The sequence below is a fragment of the Xenopus laevis genome, chromosome 1L (genome assembly GCF_017654675.1).
Source record: "Xenopus laevis strain J_2021 chromosome 1L, Xenopus_laevis_v10.1, whole genome shotgun sequence".
Taxonomy (NCBI): Eukaryota; Metazoa; Chordata; class Amphibia; order Anura; family Pipidae; genus Xenopus; species Xenopus laevis.
Window position 1 is genome coordinate 204772377 of NC_054371.1, and position 12091 is coordinate 204784467.

The window sequence follows — 12091 nt, forward strand, 5'->3', positions numbered from 1 at the left end:
GGAAGTGTCTCACAGGGAGATTTAGGGCGTTTTCACTGTGGAGCTTATTAGTCTCAATATGATGCACATACACTAACTTCTAGATTCTCCTCTTTCAGTCAATTGTCATAAATGCAGTAAAATGTTTTGGCCAGTTTTTTTGGGCTACAAAATTAAATATATGGTAAGAAAAACATATGGAATTTGCATCATTACCCCAAAACTGCTCATTTAACTTGTTTTCTCAGAACATTCATCATTTGCTTCCCTAGAAAAACAAAAATTGTTAAATTGTACAACAACTTTGGAGAAGATGATCAGTTTCACATAAATATATTGAATATATATCATATCATCATATGTGATCCCTACTAGAAAGTAGTCAATTAGTGCTGTACTCTTGAGCAAAGCTTTTAAACTGCTTCAGTGGATAGGGTTGACCATTTTCACCAAATGTACATTTGTAGCACTTGTCCTTAAATCTGCAGAAGCATAAACTAGAGTCTGTAGTGGAGACTTTGTAGAAAGGTTTCATTTAGGTCTCTACCATAATCTCTCCTGCTGGGTGTTTGAACTAAAGGATGGAAGAATAGAACATAGCTTTAATAAATTCAGTTACATTCATTGTCTGACTTTGTGTCTTTTCTTCTTTTCTGGAGGTCAGGTTGCCAAACTTTACCGTGATTCCAGCCTAGGAAACGTTGTGAATATCATAGTGACACGGTTAATTGTCCTTACTGAAGACCAGGTCAGAACTTTTTCTTTTTAAAACAGATGTAAATGATGATTGAAAATACATAATTAGAGCTTGTGCACTAAATACCAACTGTTGTATTATGGCTGAAAAATAGGGATAGTGTTATAAGCTGCATGCAACTACTGTCAAAATTTTTCAGTTTATGCTTAAGGACTGCAGTAGGATAATTTGTATATTTCGGAAAGAAATATCATGATTCCTAAAACTAGAGCAGAAAAGCCAAGATCCTTGGATTGCAAACTGGCTAGTATTATACCAGCTTAGGCAGTAAAATAATATTTAATGCTGTTGTTTTTTTTAATGGGAACGAAAGATAACAGATAGGAAGGCCGGCACAAAATTTTGTAAAACAAACAGTACAAATAATCTAGGCATCTCAATTTTAACACCACTGTATACCATATAAAATTGCATAATAAGCACATGCAACTCTGTGTAATGATTATATTCAAATGTGTAGCCAAGTCTAAAATTCTAGAGAAAAAAGTTATTTGCTTAAAAAAATTACTGGTAGATTGTTGTAATCAGTGCCAGATTGATGTAAAATACATTGCTCAAATTAGTCCATTGTAAAAAAAAAATAACAAAAAGCATTATTTCACATAATTACGTTATCCAGAATGCTCGGGACCTGGGCTTTTGCGGATATGGTCTTAACATAATCTGGATAACCATGTAAAAAATTTGAATTAGAAGCTTCCGTTTAGTGGTTGAATGAAAGTTCAATATTGCTTAGCTTGTGTTGTTTATTTTATCATCTCATACATTAACATATAGAATTGTACATTATATAGCTCCAGAAGATAAGTTCAACTTTCTACAGATTTATTACATTTTCTATTCGCAGTTTATATTGAATACGTTTTAATAATTATTCTATTTTCAAGACACGATTTGATTGTTCAGTTATACATTGGCTAAACTCTGGGTCAGATTTTATTAAGATTAGTATTGGCAAGAAGAGATTAATTCCTAGAAACCACTGTTTCTAATTATAGCCCTATTTTAGTCTTAAAAAGGCTTAACAATTGACCTTAGCAATTTGTTTTGAACATTCCTGGTGTGCGTGTTGTGTTGCAGCCAAACTTGGAGATAAACCACCATGCGGACAAGTCCCTTGACAGCTTCTGTAAGTGGCAGAAATCCATTCTCTCGCATCAAAGTGATGGAAATACCATTCCAGAAAATGGCATTGCTCACCATGACAACGCAGTCCTTATTACCAGGTATGATTCTGTTTTGTGTGTTACTGAAATACCCTGGGATAAAAAGATTGGAAGTTTTCTTTGAAATTGTCATTATTAACAAAATCTGCTGTGTAAGAATAATTTCCACATTAAAGTGCGACATGAATCATGAATATTGCCTTTCTGCATATACCTTTCTATAATTTTTTTTTTTTTGCTTCTAATCATCTGCATTGTTGGACAAAAATAATTATCTTAATGAGCTCAAGCCATCTGAGGTGCATTCAAACCAATGGGAGCCATAGATTGTTAAATGTAAATCTTTCGTCTTAGTTTACATGAGAATTGTCAAGGATTGTAGAGGATTCTGAAGTTGCTTTACCATTAAAGTCTATGGGAACCTTACGGAACACCAGGAAAGATTATCTTATGTATTGTAATATCCTGGTTGGAGTTGAACCAGAGACCTGGTATTTCTGTGCTGTCTGCATTGCTGCTGCGCTATATGAGTAGACAGCTAAGGCCCTGGTTTAATCCTATTGCTTTCCGTGTAATTTCAATCCAATCTGGCCACAGGCGATCTGTGTAAGCCATTGTGCTGCCTATAAAAACCCCTAAACTGCACTGACACATTACCCAACATAGGTCTATGTTCCATAGTTCCCGGATGTGTCTGATCCTGTTAACTGACCACTGCCTGATCCTTGCAGTTCTGCTGCCTGTACCGACCTCTGCCTGTTCTTTGACTATTCTATTGGATCTTGTTACTGCATCACATATCTGTTTGGTTTGACCCCGGCCTGTGACCTCGACTACGCTGCTGCTTCCTGATTTGGTACAGCATTGTCTGTTTGGTATTGACCTGGCCTGTCCCTTGACCACTTCCTTGTTTCCCGTTCCTTGCCCACCCAGAACTTCCCCCTTGGTCCTTCCACTGCGGAGGGCTCCTCTCGAAGCGAAAGGTGGGTGTGTGGCTGAAGTGTGGCCGAGACCAGGACCTAGGGGGTATTTCTGGGGTTTGAAATAACATACTTGACATGTATTTGCACAGTTCTATTTAAGTTAAGAAACTTTCCTCAGCTCTCCTTGCATGAGATTTTGCAATTTTTTACAATTGGAAAGTGATTGAATTTGAAGTTAGTGTTATATATGTGTTGTTGTGTTGTCATTTATGTTATTTTTGGTCCTTAGATATACATGCTGTGTATAACTATGGTAGGTTACTATTGGTATGGAATCCATTATCCATAAACCTCTTATTCAGGAAGCTCTGAATTGCAGAAAGGCCAGAGGACCTCTTGTAGTTGACTAGAAAGGCCATCTCCCATAGACTTCATTTTATCCAAATAATCCATATTTTTAAATTGATTTCCTTTTTCTCTGTAATAATAAAACCTAATAATCCTTATTGGAAGCAAACCCAGCCAATTGGGTTTATTTAATGTTTACATGATTTTCTAGGGACTTAAGCTATGAAGATCCAAATTAGGGAAAGATCCATTATCTGGAAAACCCCAGGTCCCTAGCATTCTGGATAACAGGTCCTATACCTGTACTAGTTTAATATGCCATAAGCCCGCAGTGATCCCCAACCAGTAGCTCGTGAGCAACATGTTGCCCTCCAACCCCTTGGTTGTTGCTCCCAGTGGCCTCAAAGCAGGTGCTTATTTTTGAATTCCAGGCATGGAGGCAAATTTTGGTTGCATAAAAAACAGGTGCATTGCCAAACAGAGCCTCAATGTAGGTTGACAATCCACATAGGGGCTACTAAATGGCCAATCACAGCACTTATTTGGCACCCAGGAACATTTTTCATGCTAGTGTTGCTCCCCAACTCTTTTTACTTCTGAATGTTGCTCATGGGTTCTAAAGGTTGGGGATCCCTGTAAGGGAACAATAGGTTTAGTCACATTTAATTCTTTCCATTGTGTTTTTGGTTATATTTACATATTTTTACATTTTCCTGCTATGGGATTCTGTAAAAGGAACACTGTCTTGATTATTTTATCTCTCATTTCTGTTTTTTCTTATTAAAATATCAAGAATTATTGCTGATTTAGGTTGCTGGCACATGGGTGAATCTGTGCTAAGGCAGGCGACAAAATTTGACTTATGCAGCTACTCTGTGCCCCATATTTCTTACCACCAGCACTTTGCATTAGTGCCTGTGGGAAGGAAACTAATGTAGTCTTTTTAGGCACAGTAGTGCAGATTTATCACTGGTGACCAAACAACCCATATGCTAGTGTTCCCTTAATATGTACTCATCAACCTTATAAAAGCCTTTGCAGACCAAAGCCTTCCTTATCTTCCATTACCTGTTAATACACGTACCTCCAGCCTTCAGGGTTATTCCTGTTTGAATGATGGGAACTTCATATCATATCAAATAGCCAGTAGGCACTGTGAACAAAGGAGTAGTTTATAAGGCCACTGAGTATTGACCACCCAGTGAGATACCATACAATCATACAGGTGTTCCCCTGCACTGCAAACAAGGTGATGTTGCTTATAATATGAATATAATATGGATATGTGGCTTTCACTTTGTAATACTTGTGCAGGTCTGAATCAATAATTTAAATATTTTCTTTCTTTAATGGAAACCTCCTTTAGTATTAAAAGTAAAACTGAGAATCAGTTCTAGTTGAAGGTACCCTAGTGTATAACTCATATGAAGGAAGGCTCATTCATCAAGGGTCAATTTCGAAATTCATGCTTATTTTAAAGCAGATGAATTCAATTTTACTCAAAATTCGATTGGGGGGGTTGATTGTTATTTTACAGAACCGAATTAGATTCGAATTTGACCAAACCGGATTCTAGTTTTTTCTCGGAAGGCTGCAAACATCTCCAAATTGGTCACTGGACTTCTCTTGTTGACTTATACAGGAATTTGTCAGGTTTTAGGTGGCAAATTCAAATTCTTAAAGGGTCAGAGTATGATAAATCTTGAAAATCACATTTTTTAAAACCCTTGAATCGACTTTGGATAATTCCCTAGTTGAATCTGAAAGTTTTGACCATAAAAAATTTGAAAATTCTTATAATTAGACCCTTAATAAATCTGCCATATAAAGTAGCTTGAGACATGCAAATAAGGTTGCATATTTTGTCTTATTTCTAATTGCCTAGAAAGGTGAAAACAGCGGCTGACATGCCATGTAATTAATTCATATGCAATAGGATGTATTTTATACTCCAGAACATATATATATATATGGGAAAGCATACCACCTAAAAGATATAATTTACAACCTTTCAAATTATTTGGCTAAAACAAGATGGCAGAGATTTGGAATAAAGTAAGGCACGTGGAGGGTACATGCATTCTGCATTATGTCCATTTGTGCTCTCCAAGTACTTGAGTAAAAGTGTACACATTTTTTAGAGAATATCTTCAATTTTCAGTAGAATAAGCAATCTTCACAACTGGCCTTACTTATATTTTTTTTGCCACTGGCTTAGTCAGTGACTGTGAAGTTTGAGTGAATGAGCTTTTCACTCTTTTGTATAAGAATTACACTGCTGAGATTGTTATGAGAGAGGGAACATAAAAAAGGTTTCCCACCATTAATAGTTGACTGTGCACAAGTGGCCTTGGTGCTGTCTATGATAATAGATAAAGTTGGACCACTACGCCTACATTCTTCAAAATTATTCTTGGTATTTAATCATTGGTATTTAAAAGTGAATATGTAATTATAAATCTCTTGCTTTATATAACCTAGTTCCTCTAAAGGTGTTACCTAATCAGCTTGCCCGCTCTATGGACACTAAATTTGGAATATTCCGATCATAGAAGCAGGAACTACCATCTAAGTTTGTTTATAAACTGTGCCAGTGGCATAACTTGGCAGAAAAATATAAAGAAGCAATAGTTTCCATTTGTATATAGTTGATACTTAAGCTATACTTGTATTATAATTGGGTTGTATGATCTCCTGTAATGTGTTTCTAATAATTACAGAACCAATGAATAGAGTGAGCCTATTCAGCAGTCTGTAACCTAACTTTTTATATGATTTTTTATATAATTTGTAGTTACAGACAGGGTCGGACGACCCTGAATCCCCGGGCCCCCCAGTCCGAACCCTGGTTACAGATCTTTTGCTGTAGTATTATAGCTTGTAATGAAATAGGGATGCACTGAATCCAGAATTCGGTTTGGGATTCGGCCAGGATTCGGCCTTATTCAGCAAGATTTGGATTCGGCTGAATCCTTCCTCCTGACCAAACCGAATCCGAATCCTAATTTGCATATGCAAATTAGGGACAGGGAGGGAAATTGCGTGACTTTTTGTCATTTTTGTATTTTATTGTGCTTTTTATGTTGTTTTATTTATATACTGGTGGTGGATGACAATAATGATGTCATGATGACATCATGATGTGCTTCAATCTTTTTAGCGTTTTTAAGGAGAGAGTGCTACACTGTATTCCACTTTGAAAAAGTCTGGGGATGTAGGGGAAATATTGGACTATGCAATAAATATTTTAAATTCCCTATAAGCCCTGTGAGTGCAATGTAATTTGGAGGTTGGATATATTTTAGGGGATATATACCAGTTGTCTCTTACCTATAGATTACTAATCTGTTTTGTTGTCTGCTTCTCTGCAAACAGCGACTCAGCAGAACTAAGTGGTGAGGCAGAAAGTTAAAAAGTGCTTTGTGTTTCTTCTTTAGTTGAAGAAATAGAAACCATAGATAAATCATAGGTGTATCAACATTTATCCTTCTAGGATTTATTAACAGGAATGCAGCAATTGTTGGGAAGTGACAAAACAAATTATATGTTTTATAGGAATAATTATATAATAAAGCACACAGTGGACTGACAGGGTGACAAACAAGCTTAAATAGGGTATACCTTACCAGACATCTTTTTATTCCCAGTTGGGTCTTTTCCCCAAAAAGCGAGGGTAAAGATAGCCTCACCTGATTATGGAACACCCAGAGATACCAGCTTTGTTTCTTTCTTTACCACTAGGTGTCACCACATTTAGCACAGTGAGGGGATTACTCTGTGCTTTTCAGCAAGCTGTTTACATTCTCTGTGGTTGTTTGGGTGGCATCTCTGAGTGTACCACATGTTGGTGAGTCTATTTCCATTTCTTTTTATATAGTTAGTATTCTGTGTTACAGACTGAAAAATCAAGCTATAACATCTAGGGATGCACGAATCCAGGATTTCATTCGGGATTCGGCCAGGATTCGGCCTTTTTCAGCAGGATTCGGTTTCGGCCGAATCCTTCTGCCCAGCCGAACCCAATCCTAATTTGAATATGCAAACTAGGGGTGGGGAGGGAAATTGTGTGACTTTTTGTTACAAAACCAGGAAGTAAAACATGTTTCCCTTTCCCACCCCTAATTTGCATATGCAAATTCGGCTTTTGTTCGGTATTCGGCCAAATCTTTCGCAAAGGATTCGGGGGTTCAGTCGAATCCAAAATAGTGGATTCGGTGCATCCCAAATAACATCCCTGTTTGTCTACTGTGCTCCTATGAGTTTGCATTGATACAGAGTGTTGCTGATTCTACCTGGCATCTGCTACCTGATAAAATTAACACAAACACAGCATATATCTCAGGAGAGCATACCATCCTGACTCCTTAATAGTAATTTGCGTTCTCCTTAGATTATTTTGCTTTTTTTTTTTTTTTTGAAATTCCATTATCCAGATTTAAGAGAAAAATAGTTTTCCTTTTTTTTTTTTTTTGAAAACACATTTTTTCCCCTCTTAATAGATTTTTTTTGTCTGTGTGTTTTTGTTAATGGAAGTGTTAGCTATATTTATTAGGGGGAAAATTCAATGAGTTTTGTCGGTCTCGCTTTATGATAAGTTTGGTCCATTATCTTTAATTATTTTGTTTCTGATATCCTCACCTTTTTCAATTTAAAACTTAGTTTATGCTTCAAATTGCACAGCATAATGAAAGTGAAAAATCCAATTACAATTGATATATAATTAATAGCTACAAAATTCTATTATAAAAATTCAAACTTGTCAATGTGTCTTTTGTCGATGCTATATCAAACTTCTCTTAAGGTAATGAATAATACTGTCCTTTTTTTTTTTTGGAAGGATGCAAGGAGTACAGAACCAAATCTATACATATGTATTGATTTTCAAATTTGAGAAAAATAAAGACATCTATATTCTGAAAAAATTGCCTTCAGATTACAAGAGTTTTAAAGTCAAATCACTTATGGGGTATATGTATCAATTAAAATTTCATGTTGAAAATGCGATTGCTGAAAAAGTGACAAAACTTCATAAACACAGTAAAATTAAATTCTGTCCTTCATTTTCAATGGGTCTGCCAAATTTCAATTTAATCTTGAAAACTCAAATTAAAAAAATAGCGTTAAATTTGAAAATACAACTTCCATTGACTTCTACATGAACCCTCAAGCTTTTAAATGCTCAATCTCTTTAATTTGAGTTTTTGAGCTCAATACATCTCAAAACTCAGAATAAGATTTGTTATTTTTTCTACAAAAAAGTAAAATTGCTGTAAAAACGCGAAGTCGAAAGTTCAAATTCAGTTCAGTTACACACTTATGAAATCAAAAAGTGCTAGGATTAGGCAGAATCCTAGATTTTGTCCACCATTATTTTGCTCTTAATGTGACCGCTACAAATTTTGCCAGAATTACTTTTGTGGAAACTTCTGATTTCAACATTTACATCAAGGACAATAATACACGAACAAGGATAGTACTGATAAATACAGAATGTCAGCATACCTCCGGTATATATTAATGGTGCATTGCTTCTATGGAAGGGTCTTATTAGCAGAAATGAAAAGGAAAACTTTGGACCTGCACAGAAATTATCCAAGCAAGTATGATATATCTTTCAGTAGCTGTGTAGATCCAGCAAAATTTTAGTCCCTCAAAACGTCATTCAAAAAAGAATCACTGTTCCCAAGATGCCAGATTTCTTGCTCTACATTACTTGTCATCAGAATATTAAGAAAAACAAATTTTTAGTCAAAACTTTTATTGGTTATTCTATTGTTGGAGTTAAAGAGCAGAAACTTACTTCTCATTTCGGTGCTGGTTTTCACATTACTTCAGTCTATTTTGGGTAATTTAAATCCCCCTTAAGCACAATTGTACCTAATTTTGATGCCTTTTCCATTTGTAATATGAGTTGGGTTCCACTGCTTCACTAATATTTGGTGATTTGTAGCATATTCCTGCAATATATATATATTTTTTTCCTTGTAAATCACTATCCATAAGACCTCTACATTATTAGTCTAACTTCACATATAATACTTTAGCCTGGGCTTTTCATAATCTTTTCCAAACAGACACACTACCATTTCCTTTTCACATTATTCCTCTTAAAATGTGTTTTGATACAAATGAACAAATAGGGGCTTATTTATAAACACTGGGCAAATTTACTCCTGGGTATAATTGTTTTATTTTATAAGTTTCTGTAAAGAATATTTACAGTCCTGTGGCAATGCATTGGTACTTTAGCATTCTTATAAGCAACATTTATGGGATGGGGGCTTATAAATTAGAACATTTTCTCTCATTAATCTAGGGGCTGAAAGGTAAAAAGAAAGTAAAATTTAAAGGGGTTATTTATTAAAGGTTGAGTTGTGTTTTTCCCAAAAAATTTTAGTTTTTCAAGGGTAGTTTCACTAAAACCTGTTGAGGTCATATAGAAGTCAATGGCATGAACAATTTGAAGAAGTTTATGGGTTTTTTTCAATGGCTTTCGCTCGAAAACTTGATCAATTCGAGGTATTAAATTTTTGGCAGACAATCCAAACGAATGTGTATACTTCCAGGAAAATATGCACAAGGGATCAGCGCCTGTGGCAACAGAAATTAGGAACTAACATAGCGTAATATGTTCACTCTAGATGATGGGTATCACCAAGTGCTTCTAATTGACTTAATTTGTAAGTGCTCCCCTTTCTCTGATATACATCTGGTTGGGGGGAACAAATGTTAGAGGGGTGCAGAATAAGAAATGTTTCTTCAGTGCAGCAGTGGATCCATATAACTACTTTTTTGGCAGACAGCTTGATCAATTTGAGTAGTCACGTTTTTCCCCCCGATTGTATTCATTCGAGTTTTTTACATTTTGTTTTTTTTATAAAGCAAATATTCGTTTTGTGAGTTTATTCGAGGTAAAAAAAAATCAGAAACTCGACCTTTGATAAATATCCCCTTAAGTAACACTTACATTTTTTTATATTTTCTGTATTACTTTGCTTTTTTCAAATGATGTTCAACCCAGGTTGTGGTCTAGGAATCCTTTTATTATGTGGCACTAAGAAAAAGGGAGTTGGTGGTGCTTTGAGCAACTTAGGTGATCTGAAGTGGAATGCAAAAGGACTGAGCTTGAAACTGCCGCATAGAGCTCTATATTGGGATTGCAGGTTTTCTGTAAGATGGGTGTACAGTTCCCTGTTTCCTTAATTTTCACTATAGGGAGGAAATTATTCTGTCTATAGGCTGGTAATAGTAATGCTTGAATTTCATGTACATGGCAAAAGCCAATATTTGAAGTTAAGTGACCATTGCCATATTTCTTACTCCATGAAATACCCAAACATCTCAAAATTAACCAAAACATCTAATTTCCACATTCAACCAAAACCCTGACCTTTGGGGGGATACATTTTCCTAAAGAAATAGAAGACATTTTCTAGCTTTACCACGTGATTTATTTTAAAAGCATTTCAAATTAGAATTATAGGACATAGATTTTCAAGAAATACATGTAGTTTATTTGTAAGTGTGGGATTAATGGATAGCAACATTATGAGCAGATTTGTCCAAATGTGAAATTAGAGCTCACCACAGAAAAATTCTGACTTTCTATTAATTCCTATGGGATTTTTAGAATTGTATTTATCAAATGGTGAATTCTAACTTTCGCCAATTGATAAATAGGCTTCTTAAAATCCAATATGAATGAATAGAAAGTGGGTGAGTTTTTTTAGTGGTGAGCTGTAATCTCACATTTTGATAAATCTGCCCCTACATTTAAAAAAAAATCACTTTAGGACACTACTGGCTCTTTAATCTGTAACCTTCTATATCTTTGTGGTGTGGGTTGGGGACCTGGGGTTTTCCCGATAAGAGATCTTTGCATAATTTGGATCTCCATAACTTGTCTGCTAAACATTCATTAAAACATCAATTGAACACAATAGGATTGCTTTGCCACCAATAAGGATTGATAATATCTTAATTGGGATCAAGTACAATGTACGGGTTTTATTATTAGAGAGAAAAAATAAATAATTTTTGAAAAATTTTAATTATTTGGTTAAAATTGAGTCTGTGGGAGATGGCCCTCCCATAATTTGGAGCTTTCTTGATAAGGGGTTTCCATATATTTCTTTAAACATGATCTTGTTCCACAGTTCCAATGTGTGCGAGGGGGGTCTACTGGAGGGGGTAGGGTTTTTTTAGGTAAAGGGTTTGTTTCTCCTTTAAGATGCACAAACCTTTTTCTATGCTGCTTTTTTTTCACTGTGCATTATGCAATGTTTATAACCCACACAGCACTCACTGATGACTTCACGAGGATGATAAAAATAGAGAGGATTTGTTAGTTCAAAGAGCTTACCTAGCCTATTTGCACAGTTGATTGAATTTCTGTAGTCATAATAGCTGAACTTATTACCCTCACTATAAGTAAAAGTCTTGTATAATAATTTTCTTTAGATGCAATTAAGTCTAACTCGTCATTGTTGTAAGTGGTTTTATAGAATTTTATAACAAGTACTTCATTGTGAGATTACTTGTTTTCATTATTCATTCATTTCATATTGTGTGTGAAATATTTTCACTGGTAAGTCTACATGCGACACAGTTTTTGTAAATCTATGGATATTGTGCATCACTTGGCATTTCAAAATGTGTGGTTTCCTACAGTGTAAATACAGCTAGTGGAATTTGTGGCCTTGAAATGTAAAGTGTGTTGATTTTTGGAGTAGCTTGTGAGAGTATACTGCTGGGATGTCTTGACGTGTACAAGTTTAAATAAAACTATACGTATTTGGTATTGGTGCATTCACTAGACAATGGACTTTACAAACATGTTGTATTTATATATACATTTCAGCACAGAAAGAGGACAAAATGTTAAAAAATTAATTGGTAATATGAGGCAATGGAGTGGA

General features: G+C 35.2%; 1 protein-coding gene across 4 annotated transcripts in view; it reads left to right on the plus strand.

Moving 5' to 3' along the window:
- The window catches only part of LOC108718130 (A disintegrin and metalloproteinase with thrombospondin motifs 6), a 184017-nt gene that overhangs the window by 43064 nt on the left and 128862 nt on the right, over positions 1-12091 (plus strand). For 2 of the 4 annotated variants that reach the window (XM_018265770.2, XM_041569141.1), the window contains exons 6-7: positions 644-727; positions 1817-1962. In XM_018265770.2, the coding sequence (XP_018121259.1) occupies positions 644-727; positions 1817-1962 (230 nt within the window). Of the gene's footprint in view, positions 1-638; positions 728-1816; positions 1963-6914; positions 7021-12091 lie in introns of all 4 variants that reach the window. The other 2 variants (XM_041569149.1, XM_041569144.1) reach the window with 2 other exon arrangements.